We start from the raw sequence: 22089 nt of genomic DNA on the forward strand, positions 1-22089 counted from the left end.
AACAACAGGTTGAACTTTTGATACTTGTCCGTGTTATCTGCAGGGAAACTTTAACACTATTTTTTCCTTTGTGCTAGTTAAAGCTAAAGAAGAAGAGGAAGAAGGAGAAGAATGACGAAAATAATTAATAGTAGTGAATTATTACTGTAATGTTTTCAATACCAATATGTAAGTATTCATAAGAATGGTTCATTTAAGAGAAATAATGAATGAATGTAAAGTCAGGCAAACGTCTTTTTGTGTATGAATATGCTTTCCAAGCTAGTTACTGGGCCGACATAAAAAAGGCACAAATGAAAAGATGTTATGATACCTTTGGTAACAAATCAACTGATTTCTCTTCAAAATGTGTTAACGCGAGACACAATGCTCAATAGGGAACACTATTTGCGTAAAAAATATTCACTATGTGGTTTGGGAATAACGAAATATACAATAAGTAAATGGTTTATATTTAAGATAGGACTTCCAGGAACCATTAATGGAATGGTTTTTATGGGGTTTGGACAAAAATGCCAGCTTCAATAAACATTTTCAATTTTAATATCAGGATCATCTGACAAAATTTTTATTTGACGCACAATATACGGCAATTAACAGAAATGACCAAACTGATTGTATGGATATTTATTTACTGACTTATATGCATAAAGAATCTAGTTGACTTACATGGTTTGCGTTATTTATATTGAATTAAATTGTCTTAGTTAATAGAAGTTGTAATGTAGATGAAAGTAAAATAAATCTTTGACTCATGGACGTTTTTGGTTTAATTATAGGAAAATGATTAACTTGTGTGCCCAGTAACATCGTTAGAATCATATTTAGAAAATGTAATTTTGACCATAGAAGAAAAAAACTTAATTATGTATACATACTTTATATGAGACTACCTAAGTACTAATGTCATAAAACAATATGCAAAAGCACATATGTATGCCTTTCAAACAGTTGACCATTAAGCTATTAACAATTTATTTACATGATCTGACTTATTTACAACTGACATCATATATCTGCGAAGAACGTGGACATCGGTTACCATGGGCACCTGGTTTATCACCAGTCAAGTATTTGCAATATACATTGATGAGATTGGCAATTATAATCTATTTGAAATACAAAATGGAAGTCGTAGCTACATGTTGTCACGGTTACTCGTAATACCTTGTGGATTTTGCATTATGTACTCTGAATTGTGTTCCTTCTTCTGCAGATAGAGTCGGGATCCCTAATCATTGAAACTTAAACTATTACTGAACTATTGGTTTATTATTGTTTGTTTTATCATTAAGTTTCCATTTACGTTTTTACTTTATTCGGGATTAAGTGTGTGGTTGTGAACACAAACTAGTTCCAACCCCACCTAGCAATCCTTCCTAAACACGCCTAGTGTTTTATGTAGTATGTACGTACTTTGCTGTTTGTGAGGTTTTGTGCTGTTGTTCCATGTTTCTGGTTTGTGAATGTCTTTGGGCATTTAATCTGTGCCATTAAACGGGGTTTATTTTTAAACTTTTGACTTCTCTGCTTGTTTCTGTAGTTTTTCATATAAATAGTTGAGTATTTGAATGTACACTGTACTGATAACAGCACTGAAAAATGTAAAGGTCTATACTTTGTCACTGTTACTTGTAATGCAATGATGAGGTTTGAACGTGAAAAAAAAACTATTAATATCTAAAAGGTGTTTACTATCAAGTAATTGTCTTAGTTCTATGGCACCAAAGGCAAAACATCAAATATCATGCAAAGATTTATTATTCTGATACAAGCATACATTCATCTTGAAGAAAATAAACACGACAATTAGTGCTGATTGAATCTAGAAAATGATATCCCTTGAAGTATTTACATTAAGTAATTGAATTTCATAGCTTTTGTAACAAAAATAAACTTAAAGTAATGGAGAAACAGTATTTGGTTTGTTTGGCTTTAGTTATACTTTCTTTAAAATGTGACAAAAGCAGTATTACGTGTTGCTGTGATTTGTGTCCAATGCGGTGGCTGGATTGGAGTGTCTTTTCCTTACTAACTACAATACAATTTTGCAATGACTCTGCAAATGAGATTCCTTTGAAACCCACACTATAGATGTTTGTAATAGTTAACTCATCGCTCCGGGAATGGGCAAAAGAACGTTTAGTCATTATGTGGTATATTTTGTATTTACAAAGCCAAATAAAAGAGACATTCGTTCAAGCACAAAGAAGGTCAGTATTCTTTTTGCTTTACTAAACACAATGAATCCATAGCCATCAGGCTTATATCAACCAAGACAAATAGTTAAAACAAGCGCGATATGCTCTTAAAACGGAGAACTATTTTACAACCAGTCTATTTAACTTTAAGACGAGTGTTATTAAATGAACAATTATTTGACCAGTTGTGTGAATACATGTATATAAGTTTCTTGAATATTTAGATAATGCCTGATTAATTGTCACATACCTCAATATAACTAGTTCTGACTACCCTTAATTTCTCATCATTCCATAAAGAAAACTATTTCTTAAATTATTAGATAAAACAAAATGCTGCCGGTTTCACATTCTCCACTGGTTCTTTTTACAGTAAATGTATTTGCACAAACGGTGATACGTTATTAGGTTAACAGCTATTCCGGCCAGGAGACACTACGCAACGTTCGCAAGTACGAACAATTAGTATTTTTCGTACGGACTGTAAAACCATTTCCATGATTTGAAGTTTATTTTAAAGGTTTCTTTAGTAAAAAACTGTGTTTTTTTTAAATATGCATTATCACTTAACTAAACACAGACCGGCCAAGTCACTATACTAATGTTGAAAAACTCTGCGGAACCGAAATACTTCAAATAGACATCGATAGCATAAGCTTAAGGCTGAAAATAGCAAATTATGTCTTTTTTTAAGCATTAATACCAATGAAAAGGTCCAAAGGTGCCAACATATATTGCCAATTGGACTTGAACAGCTTTATATAAGTCACTTAACAAATTATCATTGTGAGTCATTCCAAACTACAGCTATCACTGTATGTGATTAATAAATCACAAAATACACCTTCTAGTAATAAAAAGTATCACTAGGAGTAAAATATTGTTTTTGATTGCCCTATGTCTTTGAGAAGTTCTTAATTAAGTTAATGATCCAAAGGTAAATTATAAAGAAATAAGGCATGAATTTGTTCACCGCTGCTGTACTAATAGCAGGTTAATTGTATGGATCAACTAATAGGTATAATATTTAAAAGTACTTGTTCAATTAGTGAATATAGGGGGAAGGAAAATATAAAGAATAACAATAATCAACGGGCAATAACTGCATTCACAAAAAGGGTTCTTTTGCACAGCACTTCTGCTCAACACAGTCAACATTTCTTTGAAGTGTGAAACCAAACGGATTTATAGAAAGAAGTACAATTACAAGTATAAAAATAATCAAATGGTCATAACACTAAAATGCCATATACAAAATAATGTTTTTGTCATATTAAGTGATGGAGAAAAGTAGATTTGTCCATGTAAAAATTAAGTATAAAATAATCAAAGGACATTAACTTTAAAAAATAACATACTCAAAATAGTGTTTGTTATAGACACTACTACTTCTCAACCCTGTCATTATGTGTACGCAATTTGAAGAAACCTCAAACACTGATGGAGTTATGAAGGGAAGCAAAGTAATAATAATAATAAAACATCAAACAATACAAAAACACAAAAAAACGTTCCGTTCGCATAGCATTTTTACTCAACAAAGTCGGTAGTCAAAACCTCAAAAAACGTATGGAATTATGGCGAAAATTAGACTTGTCCCGACGTCCCAGGATGGAAGGACGAACGGACGGAAGGGGACAAGGTGATTCTTATATAGCCCGCTCACCGATTGCTGGGACATAGAAGACAAAGTTATAAACAAATAACATCATCGTTTAAAGTAAATGGTATACGAAACTTAGTGAGTGACTTAAAACATGCACACATTAAAAACAATTCCATTTAATTCAATCTGGTCAAACAACATCGACAACATGATAAATTCAGCATTATAATTATTCTTTCACCAACACACGATGTATCACTTTCGTTTGTCCTGGACGGCATGATTCGGTTGAAGCGTTTATAACACCACACAACACACTACACAGCAGAGCCTAGCAGAAAAACACCACTTGTTGTAACTATCGCCTATATATAATACTGTAGGACAGGGCGGACTATTGCCTGGCGAAAATCACACAAGGAGACGCAGATTGCCATAGAAAGTGACGCTCATCTCCTGTTACGAGGTTTTATCGTGTTCACTGAAAACAAGAAGTGGGGATTTAATGGTCAAACAATAAACCCTGCATTAATGAATATCTACTTACTGATGTTAAGAAGTAATTAACGTTGAACTTGCATTTATGCCAAAAGACAATGTCATTGTGGATTATGTAACTAAGCATACACATGTATAGAATTTCAATAACAACTGATACAAGTTTACCTTCGTAAAACACCTCCTTTGCCATTGAGCAAGCTTTCGTCTGAAATTGTATATTAATTTATACATTCATTGAATGAATGACTGTAATAACTTGTTTTCGACATTTAATATGTTTTAAAAGAAGGCAATTATATACGTATGTGTTTTTTTTAAAAAGAGCTAATCAAAAACAACAAATGGTTGAATGTCTCCAGTGTGTCATTTGTTACTATGTTTCTTCTTACATCGGCATAAGCAGATCTATTGAATAATTTGTATTATTACAATTTCATACACGGTACCTTGGGTTTGTAGCCGATGTTTGTCCTTATGAGCCTGTTATTGACCGGCTGTGAGGGCCGAAGGTTTCCAAATATCAACAGGTGACTTCCCCCCTCTTTGTTGATATTTCGCAGCTGTTCTAACTGCAACAACATGTACTTTTGTTAAAGTTCAATCTGTTCGTAATATGTCGTGGGAATGGTTAATTTAGGCAAGATTGCGTTTGTGCTGAAATTAGCTTTACTCGTTGTTATTTCATGACTTCTATTATCCAGAAGTTAGATACAATACGATTATCTCGTAATATCGTATTATTTAATACATAGAGGATAATTACTTGTTTCATTGTAAGATCGTAATATATTTCATCGAATAAGCACCAAAAGCTGAATTTCATGAGTGGCGTAGCAACACGTGTGTTTAATTGTGGGTTTTCAGAAAAGCGCACAATATCAACGTCAACTCGGAAATTACGTCGTTGAAATAAGTCCAAGTCTTGTGCACTGATTGAAAAAGGAATATACTAGTACCATTTTTATTTCATTGATAAATCTGTAATAACCACAGGAAAGCGTATAATAAAATATTGTATTGCTTTCGTAATATCTGGACTTTGACTCAAAGAAAGTTTGACTATGCATGATCAATTCCAGGAAAGGTGAATCATAGCCTGTAAGAGTGAGCATTCGAAAGCCAAACATAACCAAAGACAAAAACGGAGAAGTAAAGCAAACAAGTCTTTCTCTGTTCTTTGACAACGATGTTAAAACTGTACAACACAATGAAACCTTTAGCATTGGCTTGAGAGTATACTTAATTTAAACTCGGCATATATAATTATCACAATTTAAATCGCCACTACTATAAAATAAAGTAACAAACCTGATACCGCAGTATATAGATTGGCTTGTTGAATATGACCCAGGTGACCGTCTCCTGACACTGGGGCTGGGTCAGAGAGCCCTCGTACGTGAGGTATTGTGGTGTGGCGGGTAAAAGTACGTGAAGAGGCACCCCGCTCACGCGCTGATGTTGGCCTGAAAATAAACCGGACAAATTTAATTTTAAATTGATTGATAAAAATGCTAAAGAAACTACAGGGATAATCTAGTAATAGAAAAGATCAAATAAATTAATGATAATCATTCAAGTTTAAAAACTGCTTTATTTTTTCGAGTCTTGACCTAAGAAAGATTTTATCAACATGGAACTTTTGGAAAAGACAGCCGTATGCCATGGTTAGTGTAGATATGATAATTCGGCTTGCCAGTGAACTTTTTTTATTAATGTTAGTTTGCTTAGTTGTACGTGAAAACACACTGTATCGTTAACTAAACCTATTGCTTTTTTATTACACTAACCCATTATTTTGGGTGATTTATTTTATCGTTATGGTAAATTCGATAAAGGAAATAAATGCCAAATTGCTTTTAAACGCGATAATTAATTCGAGCAAAAAGTTTACAGTTCCAGCACGGCAATAGCAAGATCTTTGAGGTGTAATCATTCATGGGTTGTTACCCTCTCGGACTTAAAACCGATTACTTCATGGTGAAAGGAACGTCTTCCTTCGCGGAACGATACACTCTGACAAGAAACGATTAAAGCCGAAGATTAAATACCACTAACCTTTCCAGTGAGAATCTTTTTAGACGATTTTATTGCCGGTACTGTTGTTATGTCTCCATTAAGGATTGGACTAGCCGGTCGATACGCAACATCATTTAATGAACTTCCGTTGGGATTCTTTTACGTCAGAAAAGGGGGCATTATTTTACCAATAAATTCTTATGTTTCTACGCAAGCTTTGTCAAATTAAGCACTGTTTTGTTTTCATTACTCAGTGTTGTAGTGCGATGTTGCTTAATTTGAAAGTTTCTCCAATTCGAAATTGCTCCCATAGTTATTAGACGTTGTTTTAAAAATCAAATGAGGGCACTGCTAAAAAGGGTGTTTATGTTTAAAAAACACATTGCAAATAATATATTCAGGCGTACTTTGAAGATCAGATTAATCGTGTTTTGTTATGTATGTTATTGGACCAACCTTTTGTAGGTATGAAGGATAATGCATCTGAAATCATAGAGAATGCCTCGTTGGCCACTTCGCCTACCTGAAAGCAAAAAATATCAAATCTGGCCATGTTAAAATATACCTACGTTAGTGGTAAAATATAGAATGTTGATAGTTGAATAAATATTATATTGAGTATGTTAGGCACTTTAGTGTCTAGTACTTAATAAACCATCTGATATTACTTGTGTGGTGAGGGTGTTGTTAGATATTTAAAATTTATACTTTTGATGTTTGCATCATAAAACAGGCTCAACAACAGAATCAGGTTCCAGCTATTCTTGTTTCTTGGAAGTTTGCGAAACTTAGACAGTATTCCCTTTAGATAAATATACATCATGTATGGCAAAATATCTAATATTTGGCGGTTCGCTAATGTGAATTCGCTATTAAATGGGCACTATAAAGGTTGATAAAGTACAATACTGGGGCAGTACAAAGTTTTAACTGACAATAGTTTCTTTCTTTCAAAAAAACATTCGGGAATTTATGTAGTGTAATTCTAGAACAACTTGTTGCAACAAAATAGGAAACAGCAATAACACAGTCATACCTCGAGGAATATAGCGAATGCTGCCAGTCCGTTTGGCGAGGAAAGGGCATGTGTGTAGTTGTTGTATAAGTCCGCATTGTATGTTAACAACTGAAGCTAAAATAAACACATGTGAACTGACATAAAGGTTGAATTCAAAATATTATTTATTGCTAAAAATAGTCTACTCACTGTAAATATCATATATCCATATTCAGTTTGTTATAACGTTTTATTTTGCATTAATCAACATTGGCCGATACAAGTATGAAGAGAATCGTGCCGATATATACAGAGTTATGCAACATATGGTAATTAAACCAATTGCATACATAATAACACTATGTACCTCGGCCGGAAATGACAGTCCGTTAATGGTGTGTTCCGATCCCTGGCTCTCGTCATGTCCAAAATGGAGCTTCATATGATGCAGGCGATAGTTGTACTGCAGTGGACCAGCCGTCACGTTCAGGTACGGCATCAACACGTCATCAACAAAAAATGTGATGTCATTTCCAGTATTTGTCAGATTCCCGTTTATCTACGTGAAAGTGATAACGGCTAAGATTAGTCTCCAAAACCTGAAGTTGGTCAGTAACAATTCAAATTTTGTTTTATTCATAATTATTTGATTCAAAAAGCGTTTGAGAAAACACAAACACACAAAATAAATTATTTATATATCGCCTTGTATATATCCTGAAACGCCAAGCATCAAGTGCAAGCATCTTTATCATTAGTATAGACAGTGTACATTTAAAAGTCATGCCTCACACAATTCACTTATTTCACAGACGGAACCTTGGGTGCTCCTACCTTCTTGCTGCTCGAGAAGACGATTCCAGTGAGGCCCGGGTCAAAGAGTAACATGTCTGGTTTGATATCTATAGGGGACTGGTATTTGCCAAGGCGACACACGGGCCATTTGGAACCCCACCACGCCGGGCCTGCAAAGAATAATACCAAAGGAGGAAGTTCTAACACATGTAGGGTTTAGGGTCTAAATAAGACTGGTATTTGCCCAGGCGGTACATTGGCCACTTGGACCCCTTATCATGCCGGTCTTGAAAACAAGGAAGAAGGCAGTACATACAAAATCTGTATGGTGTTTGGTATTTTGGGGACAGGTAATTGCCAAGGCGACATACAGAACACTTGGTCCCCACCACGTCGGGACTGTAGATAAATAAGGAAAGCAATTCATACAAAAACATGTCGGACTTAATGCATATTCGGTAACGTATTTCCCAGGGTGGCATGAGTGCCTATTGACCCCCACTAAAGCCGCTCGTGTAACAACGATGGAGTCATTTCATACAAAACATGTTTGGTTTGGCGTCTTTATGGGACTGGTACTTGCCCAGTTGTACATAAACGGCTACTTTGATCCCCACCATGCCGGGCTTACATACAACGAATGAGGCACTTTTTATATAAATGGACCACTTGCGCCGGTGTATTTTTAAATAATGACCACCATAGAATTTTCTGGGCCTATAACAAGTACATATTGTACATATTTAGTATAAGTAGTAATAATAATGGTAGTCGAAGCAGTTGTTTAAAGAATCTTGGTCATATTCAACTCGTATAAATTTACCTTTTTATGTCTGACCAAATAGTATGTGAATTAGCCTCTTGACCGCAATATTCGAAAAATATTTCACATTAATATATAAGCTTTGAATAGTTCACATATTGCCTTTTGTTTTTATGTGTATACATGTTCTTGTTTTTGATAATTCTTGTGTAATATGTTGTTTCATATATATATAATAGTATATGTTTCATTTTTAGAACATCCATGTCCATTATTCATATTCATTACCATAATCTGAACATGCAAATTATAGTTCATACAATTATTTTTACGTCAGAGACCTTTGGACCAACTTTGTTTATCACTGCTATTTTGAATTATGACACGTCATTTTTATGGGAGGACCATTAGTCCTCGATACACGGGGCCATCAAACAACGTTGAAGTTCATGCAAAACATACGGTTTGTGGCTAATAGAAAACAAATTATTGCAGGCAAAACGAAGGCTTCTTAGAACCCAACAACGCCGGCTTTGCAAAGAAAAAAATCAAACACATGTAGAGTCACCTGGAATCCCACCACCACACGTGCCTGCAAACAATGAAGGGGGCATCATACAAAACATGTTGGGTTCGAGGTATATAGAGGCCCTGTACTTTCACACGCGACACCTTTGCCTCAAAATGAACTTCAAAATGAGGGCCTGCAAACAACAAAGATTGCCTTTCATACAAAATATACTCGGTTAGGAGTAGAAAGTTGCCTCTAACATCCTGACGCGACATACGGGACACTTTGATCCCACCGCGCCGGCCTTGTAAACGGGAAAAACACTTCATAACAAACATATTGGGTTCGAGAACTATAGGGGTCTTGTACTTTCTCAGGCGACACACGGGCCAATTGGATAAAACAGGCAGGATAATGATACGAAATATATAAAGTGTGTGTCTTAAGGGTACTGACACAGGCGACACAATTGCATTTTAAAGCCAACAACGCAGACCTGCAATTAACGAAGAATGCATAGCATAGAAGAACATGTTGGGTTAGGGTATATGGGGGACTAATTCTCACCCAGGCCACACACGGACCACTTGGACCCTACCATTGAGGATATGCAATTTATGACGAAGGCATTTCATTTAAACCTTGTAGTGTTTGGGATCTACACGGGACTTGTACTTGCCACGCGATATACGGGCCATGCCGTGCCGTTGAAAAACGCGGGAGAGATGTGGTCTACGGTTTTTCTTTAAACTTTTTCTGGCTTTCAGTTGATGACAAATGAGAGACATTAGTGCAACATCTACCATTTTCAGAAAAAAATCATTTACCAAACAAGTCAGTAAGAATCATTTTGACTCACAAATAATATCTTCAATTTGTTACAAAGCTTTTGGTTGGGCCGACATATGCATGTTAGGTAATCAATATCAATAATTAAAACAGAAGTCATTCAACATAAACACACTTTTTCTAAGAAAGTGTATGGCCCTCTGGTTTTAAGAAAATCAGGAAATGAAGTCAGATGTTAATGTAAATGACGTTGCAGGAGATAATGTAAAACTATGTAGTTTTAATGCAAGATATGTTATCAAATTAAGTATAAACAATACACCAATCAAGTAGTAATTAATATCATTTTATAATAATATCCAAAACGTATAGTATAGTATTACAAACGGTTGTACCAAGAAAAAGCATCCATTTTGTCTCCTTTAATAGCATCTGCTTAATACAACGTTTTGTCCATTGACATAGCAGAACAAATTATAAAGGCGTTGGCTAACAGGGTTGAAATGTTTAGGGATATTTGTAGATGTATCTGGAAAAAAAAAAAAAAATATGACTTATTCTTGCTCAATCTGACCAACATATTTACAAATACAGATATATATTACATCAGATTTCTCAATCTGACCAACATATTCACAAATACAGATATATATTACATCAGAAGCCAATTGTATAAAACTGGATATCTCTTTGGTTTGGTCACAGCTAGCCGAAATGTTTATTGATTGGTCAATAGTGTTCTTATAGTTACTATCGACCAATCCAAAAAAATAATGTTCTTACTATACAAAAGATAGCATGTAGAAAACTAAAATCAAAGTATTATACAACTGGTTGCTGAAGTAGAACAAGAGAATAAGTGATTAGTCTTAAGGTCTTTAAAACCAAACAAAGTGTATCAGGTTTTCAGTTTTGAACTAACATGTTTTCTTGTACATTAGTTGGTCGCTGTCACGCTCATCACCTGCGTGTTTAGTGCTAACAGTTTTTGCAACTATCGACATTTGTGTCTACAATTTGTTTTCATACGTAAATTCTTTGCTAACGAATGTGTATAAAAGCGATGTGTATATGAAATGGAGTGGGTTTGCAATGCAAAACAAGGTGCGTAAAGTGCGATCCATTGCCAAGTTATATCCACTGATTTCATACGGTAGTGCTTGAATAATGATTTTGTCGGAAAATATTCATCACATATCAAGAACATTTTGCAATCAATCATGACAAAATTGGAAATATATGTCAACCGAAATGGAATCTATGATATTTAGAAGTACGGGTCGGTGATGACATGTCAGATCGGGACTTATGCATGCAATGATTAATTATTCAAGCACCACTAAATACTGGTTGTTACTATAGCAGCACACAACACTTTGATAACAGTGAGTCTTTCTCTATGATGGAAAGTAAATAGTTTCCAGAAAAACCTTGTCCTTGTAATTGCATGAAAAAGCATTTCTCATATTTTCAAAATACCTAAAGTTGTATAAACAAAGTCCTCTTAATATATTACCGTAAAATAAAACCGCAATACAATTCATTACATAAATAATTTAAATGTTTGCTGTTATAAATACAAATGTATCTCCTTCAATTGTTTGTTCCAACGATTTCACTACGTATACTAATTGCTGTTCAAACCTAATATATTGTTGTTTTGAGGCTTTTTGAATTCCAGACGGCAGTAACGATATTTCTCTCTATAAATCTTGACTTAAACCAACATCTCTCCAAATACGCTGGTCACAATTATTGGAATAAATAGGATTTAGCATTGGAAATCCCTTCGACAAATGAGAAATGTGTATTGTTTTACCACGCGGGACAGCTACGACGCCCGAGATTAAATGTGATCACCATTCGATTAGTAATAAGAATGAAATGATGTGCGAATGAGGAGAAAGTCAGTCCATTTAATCATGTTTTTGGCTCGCACAAGGTCTGCCAAGATTGCTGCTTGTTTTAGCCGGTATTAGATCAGGGCCGTGAAGGTGTTACGCGGTAATTTGGTGAGGGTTTCCGCATCTCTGGTCGCGCTAACGAATCTGGGGAGGCAACAAGTTTGTCAGTTGCTCCTAGTGACGCAATGAGAACATTGTAGGTTTTTTTCATTTAAGCTGATCACAGAACCTTTAAAGTCCCTTCAGACAAAACAAATAATTCAAATGGTCAAATAATTCAAATAGTCAGCTGTACCATAACTATTTGGAACTACATTGCATTAAAATTAGAATTAATTGGTTTAAAGTGTTCTAGTAGGCTATAAGGGATAAGTTCTATGTGAGCACTCTATAACACAGGCATTTAATGTTGTATCAAAAAATGATGAACATTCATTGACGAGAGTTTCGGAAAAATACATCAATCAATGTGGTTGGTATACTTGCGAGAATTCGACTGGCGGCATTTAGAAAGCCATTTTCAGATAATGGTCGCTGTTCATCAACGCAAGTATTGCCAATATTCTCCTGTAAACATGCAGCCATGATTTACTGGGGAATGTAGCATTTAAATGTTCAACAAGATATTAGATATTAGATAAATATGGATGTGTATTAATACTGTATCAATAACCAGCGGGTAAGAAGCCTGGGTGATTGGCCACTGTTAGGGTTTATTACTCTCGACCGGTCATTGAAACAGTTAATTCTTGGAAATTTGATGCAATCAAGCAGTCAAAGATATGACAATGAATTTCTCATTTCTAAAGAACAAAGTTGAGATATTGCAACCAGTACTAGTATTACCCCGGCTTCGAACACGTGGGTCGTATACATCGTATTTTTAAACCGATATAACTTTGTGCTTTTCTATCTCATTTCCAACGGATGTTGAAACGTTCAGAACTTTTCTGAGAATAGACATTAACGATTGATGTTTCACAAATTTAAATCAGAATCTTAACTACAACACCATTGTTAACATTCCTTCTGCGATAGTTGTGTTTGTTTTAGGTTTTACTTATAAACAGATTACCATTCAAATAGTAATGAAATTAATCGTTATCAATATGCATGCTAACAAAACATTTTACTCAATACGAGTATTTGTATGAAAAACTACAGAAACAAGTAGTCGAAAGTTAAAACGTAAATAAGCCTGACAGGGAAGTAATCATCATTGTCTCATTGACCAAAATGTAAAATACCTTAAACCTTACCTGATATACCGTCGTATGTCCACCACCACTCTGTCCAGACCGAATCTCTCCCTAAAATAAACAGTTAATTGAACAATGATAATAATAATAATAATAATAATAATAATAATAATAATAATAATAAAAATAATAAGAATAAAAATAAAATAATAATAATAATAATAATAATAATAATAATAATAGTAATAATGATAATGATGATAAAAATAATAAATAATAATAACAATAACAATAACAATAATAATAATAAAAATAATAATAATAATAATAAAAATAATAATAATAATAATAATAATAATAATAATAATAATAATAATAATAATAACTATAATAATAATAACAATTATAATAAAAATAATAATGATAAAAAATAATAATGATAATAATAATAATAATAATAATAATAATAATAATAATAATGCAATATTTCTATAATGTTCTAAAAAAAAGTGCTTCAGTGTTCGTCGGAATAAATACATATTGATCTAAGCGTATTCCCGCTGTTATTTATCGTTTTTCCGCTGTTGTAAATCATAAAATACACTACAAAATGTATATAATAGACCATCCCGCTATCATCAGAAAATAGAGAATATGGTTAATGCAAAAGCATGGATTTCCAAACTATTCCCTGGGTTGTCTTTATAGAGGCACAAATAAAGAGATGAAATGATATCTTTTAAAACAAATTAACTTCATTCTCTACAAACTGAGCTAACGAGAGACGCAATGCTCAATAGTGGACGTTTTATGCCTTGAATTTCGCTAAATGGTTTAGGAATAACAAAATACACGTTCATTAAATGGTTCGCATGTAACATATTATTTCCGGGAACCATTAATGGAATCATAGTTTTATCGTTTTGGGGAAGTAAATGCCAATTGATGCAAATAATATTTTCATTTTTTATATCGGCATCATCTAGAAATGAATTTATTTGACAAAAAATATGTGGTAAATGAGCAGAAACGGTCAAGAGAGTTTCGTTTGAAATTGAAATTGATGCAGTTCGTCTATAGTAGCAAGCTCATTAAATTGTGCACATAATTACTTTTTTGTCGACAGAAAAGGGTATCATTCAAATGGTCGCCCTAGAACGCTTGGTCGCGCACTTTATTTCGTAAAACAATTTCACAGACAATGGTTCGATTTACTATTCTTTAATCATTATTTTTAAAGACAATGTTCGAAGGGTTTGGTGAGAGGCGAACGTACCCGGTTTGGCTATTTCGGATTACACAATGCACCATTGAAAAGTTTGCTGACGTCATTAGACAGGAAGCGTGCTATGTCACAGATATTTGAATAAAACTTGATTCCCTTAGATCTCCAAATAACTGCATCAACTATGTTTTTTTTTCTAAAGTTCTACATAAAACAGAAGGGTTTGCACGGGCTAGGCCCTCAATTCAGTTTTTTTTTCTGTTGGATGTTAAAGATATACACGCTTATATACATAGGATTTTCAACTTTCAATGCCGAGGAAAACAAAACACAATATATATAATATATATCTATATATTCACCAACATAAATTGCTTACAGAAAACATATATGTCTTCTGAATGTAACATCTATGAATCATTTTCATCCTAGAGATCACATTATGTCTTATTGGTAATTAATTTCGAAAAATGTATGACAATGACCATTAACTGGGATATATAAGGGATGTAAATGGGCATTCAGAGTTAAACAGATTATCTATGAACACGGGCTTGGCAATTTCTGGGAGAACCAGTTTAATATGTTTATCGATTTTAGTGTTATAAAACAGCGTATACTAGATAATTATCACCAAAGCTGGTATTCATCTTTAAATAACTCAGGACGTCTTGAAACATATTGTCTTTTTAAACATACATTTCGGATAGAAAATTAGCATCATGATGTAAAAGATTCAAAACTTAGTAAAGCAATGTCAAAATTTACAGTTTCATCACATGATCTACAAATTGAACGTGGTAGATACGTTAATACACCTAGATCTCAAAGATTATGCATCTACTGCAACCAAAGAATGATTGAAAATGAATATCACTTTTAACTAATATGTCCGAAATACGCAGACTTAAGAGCCAAATATATTACAAGATATTACTACACGTGGCCAACAAAGCAAAAGTTTATTAATTTGTTATCTAACAATTCAAATAAATCTCTTATTAATCTATCAAAATTTATATACTATGCAAACATCTTAAGAAACTAATAAGTATGTTGGTGTTTGTATCCATAAACAAATGTTTTGCTCTTCTGTTAAAACACTTTGTGTCTAAATCCATGCCTTGCACATGTATGTATTTTGTATTTGCTATAAACATGTCTGATATGTTAAATGCAATAAAATGTTGAATTGAATTAACTGAACAAACCTATGATCTCACCGTTTACAACCGATAACAGGTAACTGCAGAGAACGAGGACAGCGGTTACTATGGAAACCTGACGCATCATCAGCCAAGTATCTGCAATATACATTTAGGAAATCGACATTTATACCTCGATGTTTGTCACGGTAGCTTGTCATGTCATCTAAAATGTATAATTAAAAAGAAGTATCTATAACTAGTTCCAACTTTCAAATAAATGTGCCCACGGCAAACTTTAAATAACACGCAATGACTAATAATTCAGATCAAAGCATTTATCTATCTGGAGGAAAATAAACAACATAGAAAGTGCTGATAGAATCTCGAAATTGAAATCAATTTTAGTATTTACATTAACTAATGGAGTTTCATAGCAACACACTGAAAATCTGGAAATGTTATTTGTTTTATTTTTTATGAAAACCACTAGTTTTTTCTAACCAATTTACTTAAATATAGATATAAAGCACTAATGTTATTGTCAGATGTTGCCCGAAATAATTGTTTTTATAGCTGAATTTCGAATATATGAAAAACCTCTTGTACACGCAAACATCAAGCAAACGGTAAAAACTACACTAAGTTAAACTGAAAACTAGTTGAACTACACGCGTAGGTTCACTGTCGAGCCTCCCTTATAACAAGTCATCAGAGAATCCCTATCTACACGCGTAGGTTCACTGTCGAGCCTCCCTTATAACAAGTCATCAGAGAATTCCTATCTACACGTGTAAGTTCACTGTCGAGCCTCCCTTATAACAAGTCATCAGAGAATCCCTATCTACACGCGTAGGTTCACTGTCGAGCCTTCCTTATAACAAGTCATCAGAGAATCCCTATCTACACGCGTAGGTTCACTGTCGAGCCTCCCTTATAACAAGTCATCAGAGAACAGAGAATCCCTATCTACACGCGTAGGTTCACTGTCGAGCCTCCCTTATAACAAGTCATCAGAGAATCCCTATCTACACGCGTAGGTTCACTGTCGAGCCTCCCTTATAACAAGTCATCAGAGAATCCCTATCTACACGCGTAGGTTCACTGTCGAGCCTCCCTTATAACAAGTCATCAGAGAACAGAGAATCCCTATCTACACGCGTAGGTTCACTGTCGAGCCTCCCTTATAACAAGTCATCAGAGAACAGAGAATCCCTATCTACACGCGTAGGTTCACTGTCGAGCCTCCCTTATAACAAGTCATCAGAGAATCCCTATCTACACGCGTAGGTTCACTGTCGAGCCTCCCTTATAACAAGTCATCAGAGAATCCCTATCTACACGCGTAGGTTCACTGTCGAGCCTCCCTTATAACAAGGGGCAGCATCTCGCTCGGCTATTACCTACATGCGGACGAATTGAGGTCTCATTTTCGTACATAAAACTTGCTTGTTTAGTGTTAATGAAAACTATATCTACGTTGGTTAGTACCAGCATGACATATTACTCAGTACTCAGACTTTAATTAAAGTGTATAGTTTTTCTTTTAATAAACGTTGTTTGAAAACATAAAGCTTTCATTTGGCCCTCTCCGAAGGTCGACTCATCCGTATGAAGTATGTAATCAACCATCACTTTACCAATTATAAACTGAATTTCAATGAGAAACTTAATTTGTATGCTAAAATTGGCAATCTGGCGCCTCAATTTCTGTGCCGTTGGTCCGGTTGAATTGTTGGCGCTGCTCTCCTCACAAATGGCGTGAAAAAAAAGATATAGATTGGCGATAAACATGCAAAATATGTCTTACACATCACAAACCAAGATACCTCGTACTTTGATTGAAGAAACAAGAAATTCTCACGACATTCAAAGTCAATCGCATTATCCTTACATTGTGAACACAACTCCGGCTTTTTGATCAGCCTCCGTTTCCCAGACATTATGATGAAAATGTTTCCGACTAACTAGCTCCTGTTAATTCTAGCGTGTTTGTCTACACCGACTTAACCTTTCAATTACATAAATGCGACTATAGATATATATCGATAAAACCATTTACTCCATATTAATTGTATTTGAATAATATCCTGAGTTATTGTCACCTTGATGTTCATGATGATTTGGATAATGTCGATAAATTGTCCGCCGACCTCAATACCAGTGATTTAATTACTAATTTACTTTATATAGCAGGACTTTTTTTAATATTTCATAAACCAGGAGCATTAAACGCAAAATTTTTGAAAGAAAGTGTAGACCCAAAACAGGAAAATAAATCAGTTTGTCTTATGATATTAGCGACAAGGTCGAATGGAACAAGAACAAGAAACACAGACGCCTACAAGATATTCATATCAAAGTTTGCTTGATTAACATTATATATTTGTTTATCTCATGTTTAATCAATTCTGTTGTCCCTTTCACTGTAATTTGTTACTCCTAGACAGAAACCATTCTCGGGTGACTTATCTAAATCTTTACAAAAACGTCCGTGTTCTACCAAATCGGTATCAGGAAGAGAGCGTAGACGTTCGTTAAAAGCAATACATTTGGAATTGCAGAAAACCGTAAAACAGTAAAATGTTATTCAAGATTTACATTTGTTAATGCAATCCATTTGATGAAAAAGATGTATATTGTTTGTCTGGAAATTTCCAAACTTGAAGAATTCGTCAAAGTTAAGATGTTGAGTTTCTAGTACAATGTTTACCTATTTAAGACTGAAATAGTAGCTGTCGTTCATATAATATTATGAAATACCAACAAACAAAAATGAACGAAATAAAAATCTTTCTGGTAACATATTATTCTCTCTTTTCTTCATTTCGTTTTCTAGTATTACAAACTTTTATCATAGTACTTGGAACGGTTAAATATAGCCCCCTACTGCCGTGTGTTGGTTCACACAATAGTCATTGTACGTCTGTGGAAACGGTTCCTCGCTTTCTAGCAAATCGTCATCAAACCAGGTTTTTTCCTAGAATGGGTTTCTTGTGCGGGGATGTATATTTTTTAATTAAAAGTCAACAAAAACGAGTTTTTTTTATTTATAAATTCTAGGCGACACGATCTCACTCAAATGATCTCTGAATCTTGGAGATGGGTGTCGGACTTTTTATGGTCAAGATCTGTTTAAAACAGCGCGATGGCGTAAAGTGCGTCCATGTCGACGTAATATGAAATAGGATTCTTGACATGAATATGCCATGGTCATTATTTGATATTTGAATACCGATAATGTTCTAAAATTGCATAATTGTTTGGTAAACATTTTTTTTGTATATTTAAAAACGCGGAGCTAAAAATTGAAAAGATATAGACTTGTCATAGACAAAAACGCTGTTAAAGAAACTAGACTGATTACAGATGTGGAATGGGAGACAAACACTTACAAATAAAGCGAGACTTAGTTGAACTTTTAATACTATCTTTAAAACCAAGTAAAGTATTTAAAACACATATTTTTAAGCCGTTGAAATAGCATAACGCCCTGAAATTCACTTCTTTTAAATCTCTATTGAAAAGGCGAGCATGGATACTGCTTTGTGGATCAGGTATGTTTTTGTACAAATTTTGTTTTCCAAGTATTTTGTTCAAAAATAGTTTATAATGAAAATGACAGTGACTTTAACTATATTATTCTAATTTGCTTCAGTTTAAAAGATGTATCATAGATCGTCATTTATTTGTAATTTGATTTATGGGACGGAAAGCTCGTGTACAGATCAGCGACATTCGTTTATCTGAATTAGTATTGGAAAACTGACACATAACTTTTTCGAGCCTTAAATCATAGTAATTCAGACTATTTATACACTTTTAATATCAACGAATGGCGATACAGTTCAAGTCCTTGATGTAGAAGCCGAATTATCTGTCAGGTACGTGTCTATTTGGCTTAAACATTGTGCCGTAACCGTTATCGTTTTTATAAAGCTTGTACGTTTAAATTTACCGGTTCTACCCTAGGTTCTCATTCGGACTTTTTATTGGTCACATTATATATGATTATTGATAAATAGTATTAATTACTTCATCAAAGAATCACGAGCTTTAAGTACTGTAGTGATACTTTGTTCATACCAACAAAGGATATCCACCAACACATCTTCACTATTTTCGACAGTCTGGATCTAGTCTATCCTGTTGGTGATGTAGACAGAAGCGAATATTTGTGTTGGCCTTTTTGCCTACTTGGTGTTTTATTTAGATAAAAAAGACATTAATGGAGTACAGCATTTCAAGATTTATAATGTTGTCTTAGATTATATAGTTTAATGTTGACAGATGCACCTACACCAGACAGGAAAACGAGATATCCTTACACTAAGGTCAAGCTCAACAGCATGCCTGCTCCGTTCATTGTTTAATATTCTAGTCATTTGGAATCACTGATTTCTTTTCAATCAATTCTTAAAAACAAAATACTGTGTGTGTGTGTGTGTGTTGTTGTTGTTGTTGTTTTACATCCATAGTGTTCGTGCTTGTAAGGTAGAACGGTCTATGGGGGTCCGGAAGCATGCCCCCCCCCCCCGTCTTTTTTTTTGCAGTGAGCGATTTCCTGCATTCTGGAGTATCTTTGGTCGATGGTTTGTGTACATTGAAGCAAATAAAGTAAGTCGAAAAAAGTTATTTTTAGAGCTATAGAAATTGTTATATGCCACAAAAAAACACCGATGCAGGTGCCTCGGTGTGCCTCAGTGTAGCTACGGCACTGATTATTAATTTCAGAACCCGGATTACTCTTCGAAGCGGCAATGACATCTGACCATTCGTTACAATGGTGTTTTTTTTGCTTGTTCGCGGACAGAATTAAAAAATAAACTCAACTGCGCAATTCGAGCTAAAACAAAGGGTTTCACTACACCTATTATGATGTGATGAATATACAAAATGACGTCCGCCAGGAATCCTATTTGGCAACAGGTCCGCTTGGAATCATTTTAGGCAATCGGACTGTTTTCTACAGATCTTGAGCGTAAAGAGTGCGACAGCCATTTCATAAGATGCAGAGAGCATTTAAGCGAGATCCTGTCGCCTAAAATGCATACTTTCGTTTTTGTTGACTTTGACTAAAGAAAAATAAAGGGAAATTGGAACGAATTGACAATTGTTGTTTTTATATAAAAATGATGTGTAGGTTTTAATCAAACAAGATTATTTTATTTATTTGAAAACAAGAATATAAACAAGTATAATGTTCAAGATGGACTTCTTTTTAGTGGCGAATGCAACTTTATCGAAAAGCAAATAGGTCGATGTTACAAAATGTAATGAAATATTGAATGTAAAGTGCAGTATTCGTGACAAGTATCATGATATCAGTATTTTGCCTAAATTTCACTAAATAAAATAGTCATGGAAGAATTCCACATTTTTTTAACAGACCTCGTATATACTACTTTACAAAAGACATGTAATAACATGGTTCTAAATTTACACATAAGGAAAGATGAATATTTCTGACGCTTGCCAGAAACTTTTATTTTATTTTTTTCGAAATATGATCTGAATTTGCAACTAAAGTGTTAAACCCGATTGGCAAATTTAGACAATACCACTCTGTCGATAGTTTTATTTAAGCTGTTTTGATTGCCACAAAATGGACTTCTTGACATTTTACACTACAAAAGAAGTATTTAAGTGTAACTTTGGTTCTACTTCCTGTAAAATGAAATACACTGCATTTTTGTTTTAGATAAAGTTACCACAATAGCAGATTGCTCGTATTATTTTCGAATTACAAATGTACTATCCTGCATTTTTGAAAAAAAAAACCATATCGACTGTCTTTATAGTACAATTAGAGTCCATCCTTGCATTAAATACAATATAGCAGTTCAAGCTCCCCTTAAACAGTATTAAAAAAGCTTAACATCAAAAGCATCATTGACTTTATCATGAAACATCTTACCTGTCAGGGCTCTATCAGTATCAATACGTTCGCTAATCGAACATAACCTGCCGCGGTGGTTCTTAAACTATTCATTCCTCCCGCTAATTCTCCATGAATGTGTAAATAAAGAATGCATCACAAATCACAACAATTACCTGTTTAATTGAGAAATAAAGCCCGAATCAATACACAACTCCAAAGGGAAGCCGACCCCCGTATAGCCCGAATCACCCGTCAGAGCGGTAATTATCTAATGGAACTGCAGATCGCTCCTCCAACTGTGATTTTCTGGCGACTTTTGCCGCGGCACGCAGTCCTTATTGGAAACGGATCGCTTCAGTGCTTCTCCTGTCTACTCAACAGCTAGAGGCAAAACAAGCGGGATGAAAGAGTTCCTTTAATGGAAGTGCTTAGGTTCATTGCAATGCTTATAAATTAGTCATACTGAAAGCCAGGTCACAGGGTATGATGTAGATCGTCTTGATCGAAAAAGCAAACAGCGCAAAACGTCCGATCTTTATTAATATTATTTTTTTAA

The 22089-nt window shown here is 34.3% G+C and overlaps 1 protein-coding gene across 2 annotated transcripts; it reads right to left on the reverse strand.

Moving 5' to 3' along the window:
* Window positions 1–2971: 2971 nt before the first annotated feature.
* LOC128218515 (carbonic anhydrase-related protein 10-like) lies at window positions 2972–21767 on the reverse strand. Of its 2 annotated transcripts, none has more exons than XM_052926194.1 (11): window positions 21707–21767; window positions 15731–15811; window positions 13343–13393; window positions 8156–8286; window positions 7689–7880; window positions 7361–7456; window positions 6781–6847; window positions 5617–5771; window positions 4755–4877; window positions 4474–4513; window positions 2972–4288 (listed from the first exon to the last, which is right to left on the reverse strand). In XM_052926194.1, exons 2-11 carry the CDS (start codon window positions 15798–15800, stop codon window positions 4257–4259), a joined length of 957 nt encoding a protein of 318 aa, XP_052782154.1. In that variant the 5' UTR covers window positions 15801–15811; window positions 21707–21767; the 3' UTR covers window positions 2972–4256. The 2 variants fall into 2 exon arrangements, with proteins under 2 accessions (XP_052782154.1, XP_052782153.1); XM_052926193.1 differs by having other exon boundaries at window positions 15719–15811.
* Window positions 21768–22089: the final 322 nt, after the last annotated feature.

Source organism: Mya arenaria, chromosome 14 (genome assembly GCF_026914265.1).
Source record: "Mya arenaria isolate MELC-2E11 chromosome 14, ASM2691426v1".
NCBI lineage: Eukaryota > Metazoa > Mollusca > Bivalvia > Myida > Myidae > Mya > Mya arenaria.

Excerpts from the sequence above, each read along its gene's own strand:
- LOC128218515 (XM_052926193.1), bottom strand. The coding sequence starts at position 15,800 with ATGATGCGTCAGGTTTCCATAGTAACCGCTGTCCTCGTTCTCTGCAGT. Across the intron at positions 6,848-7,360 it reads CATTCGCTATATTCCTCGAG|GTAGGCGAAGTGGCCAACGA; the intron begins GTATGACTGTGT and ends TTTTGCTTTCAG. Across the intron at positions 5,772-6,780 it reads ATCCTTCATACCTACAAAAG|GCCAACATCAGCGCGTGAGC; the intron begins GTTGGTCCAATA and ends GTTTATTTTCAG.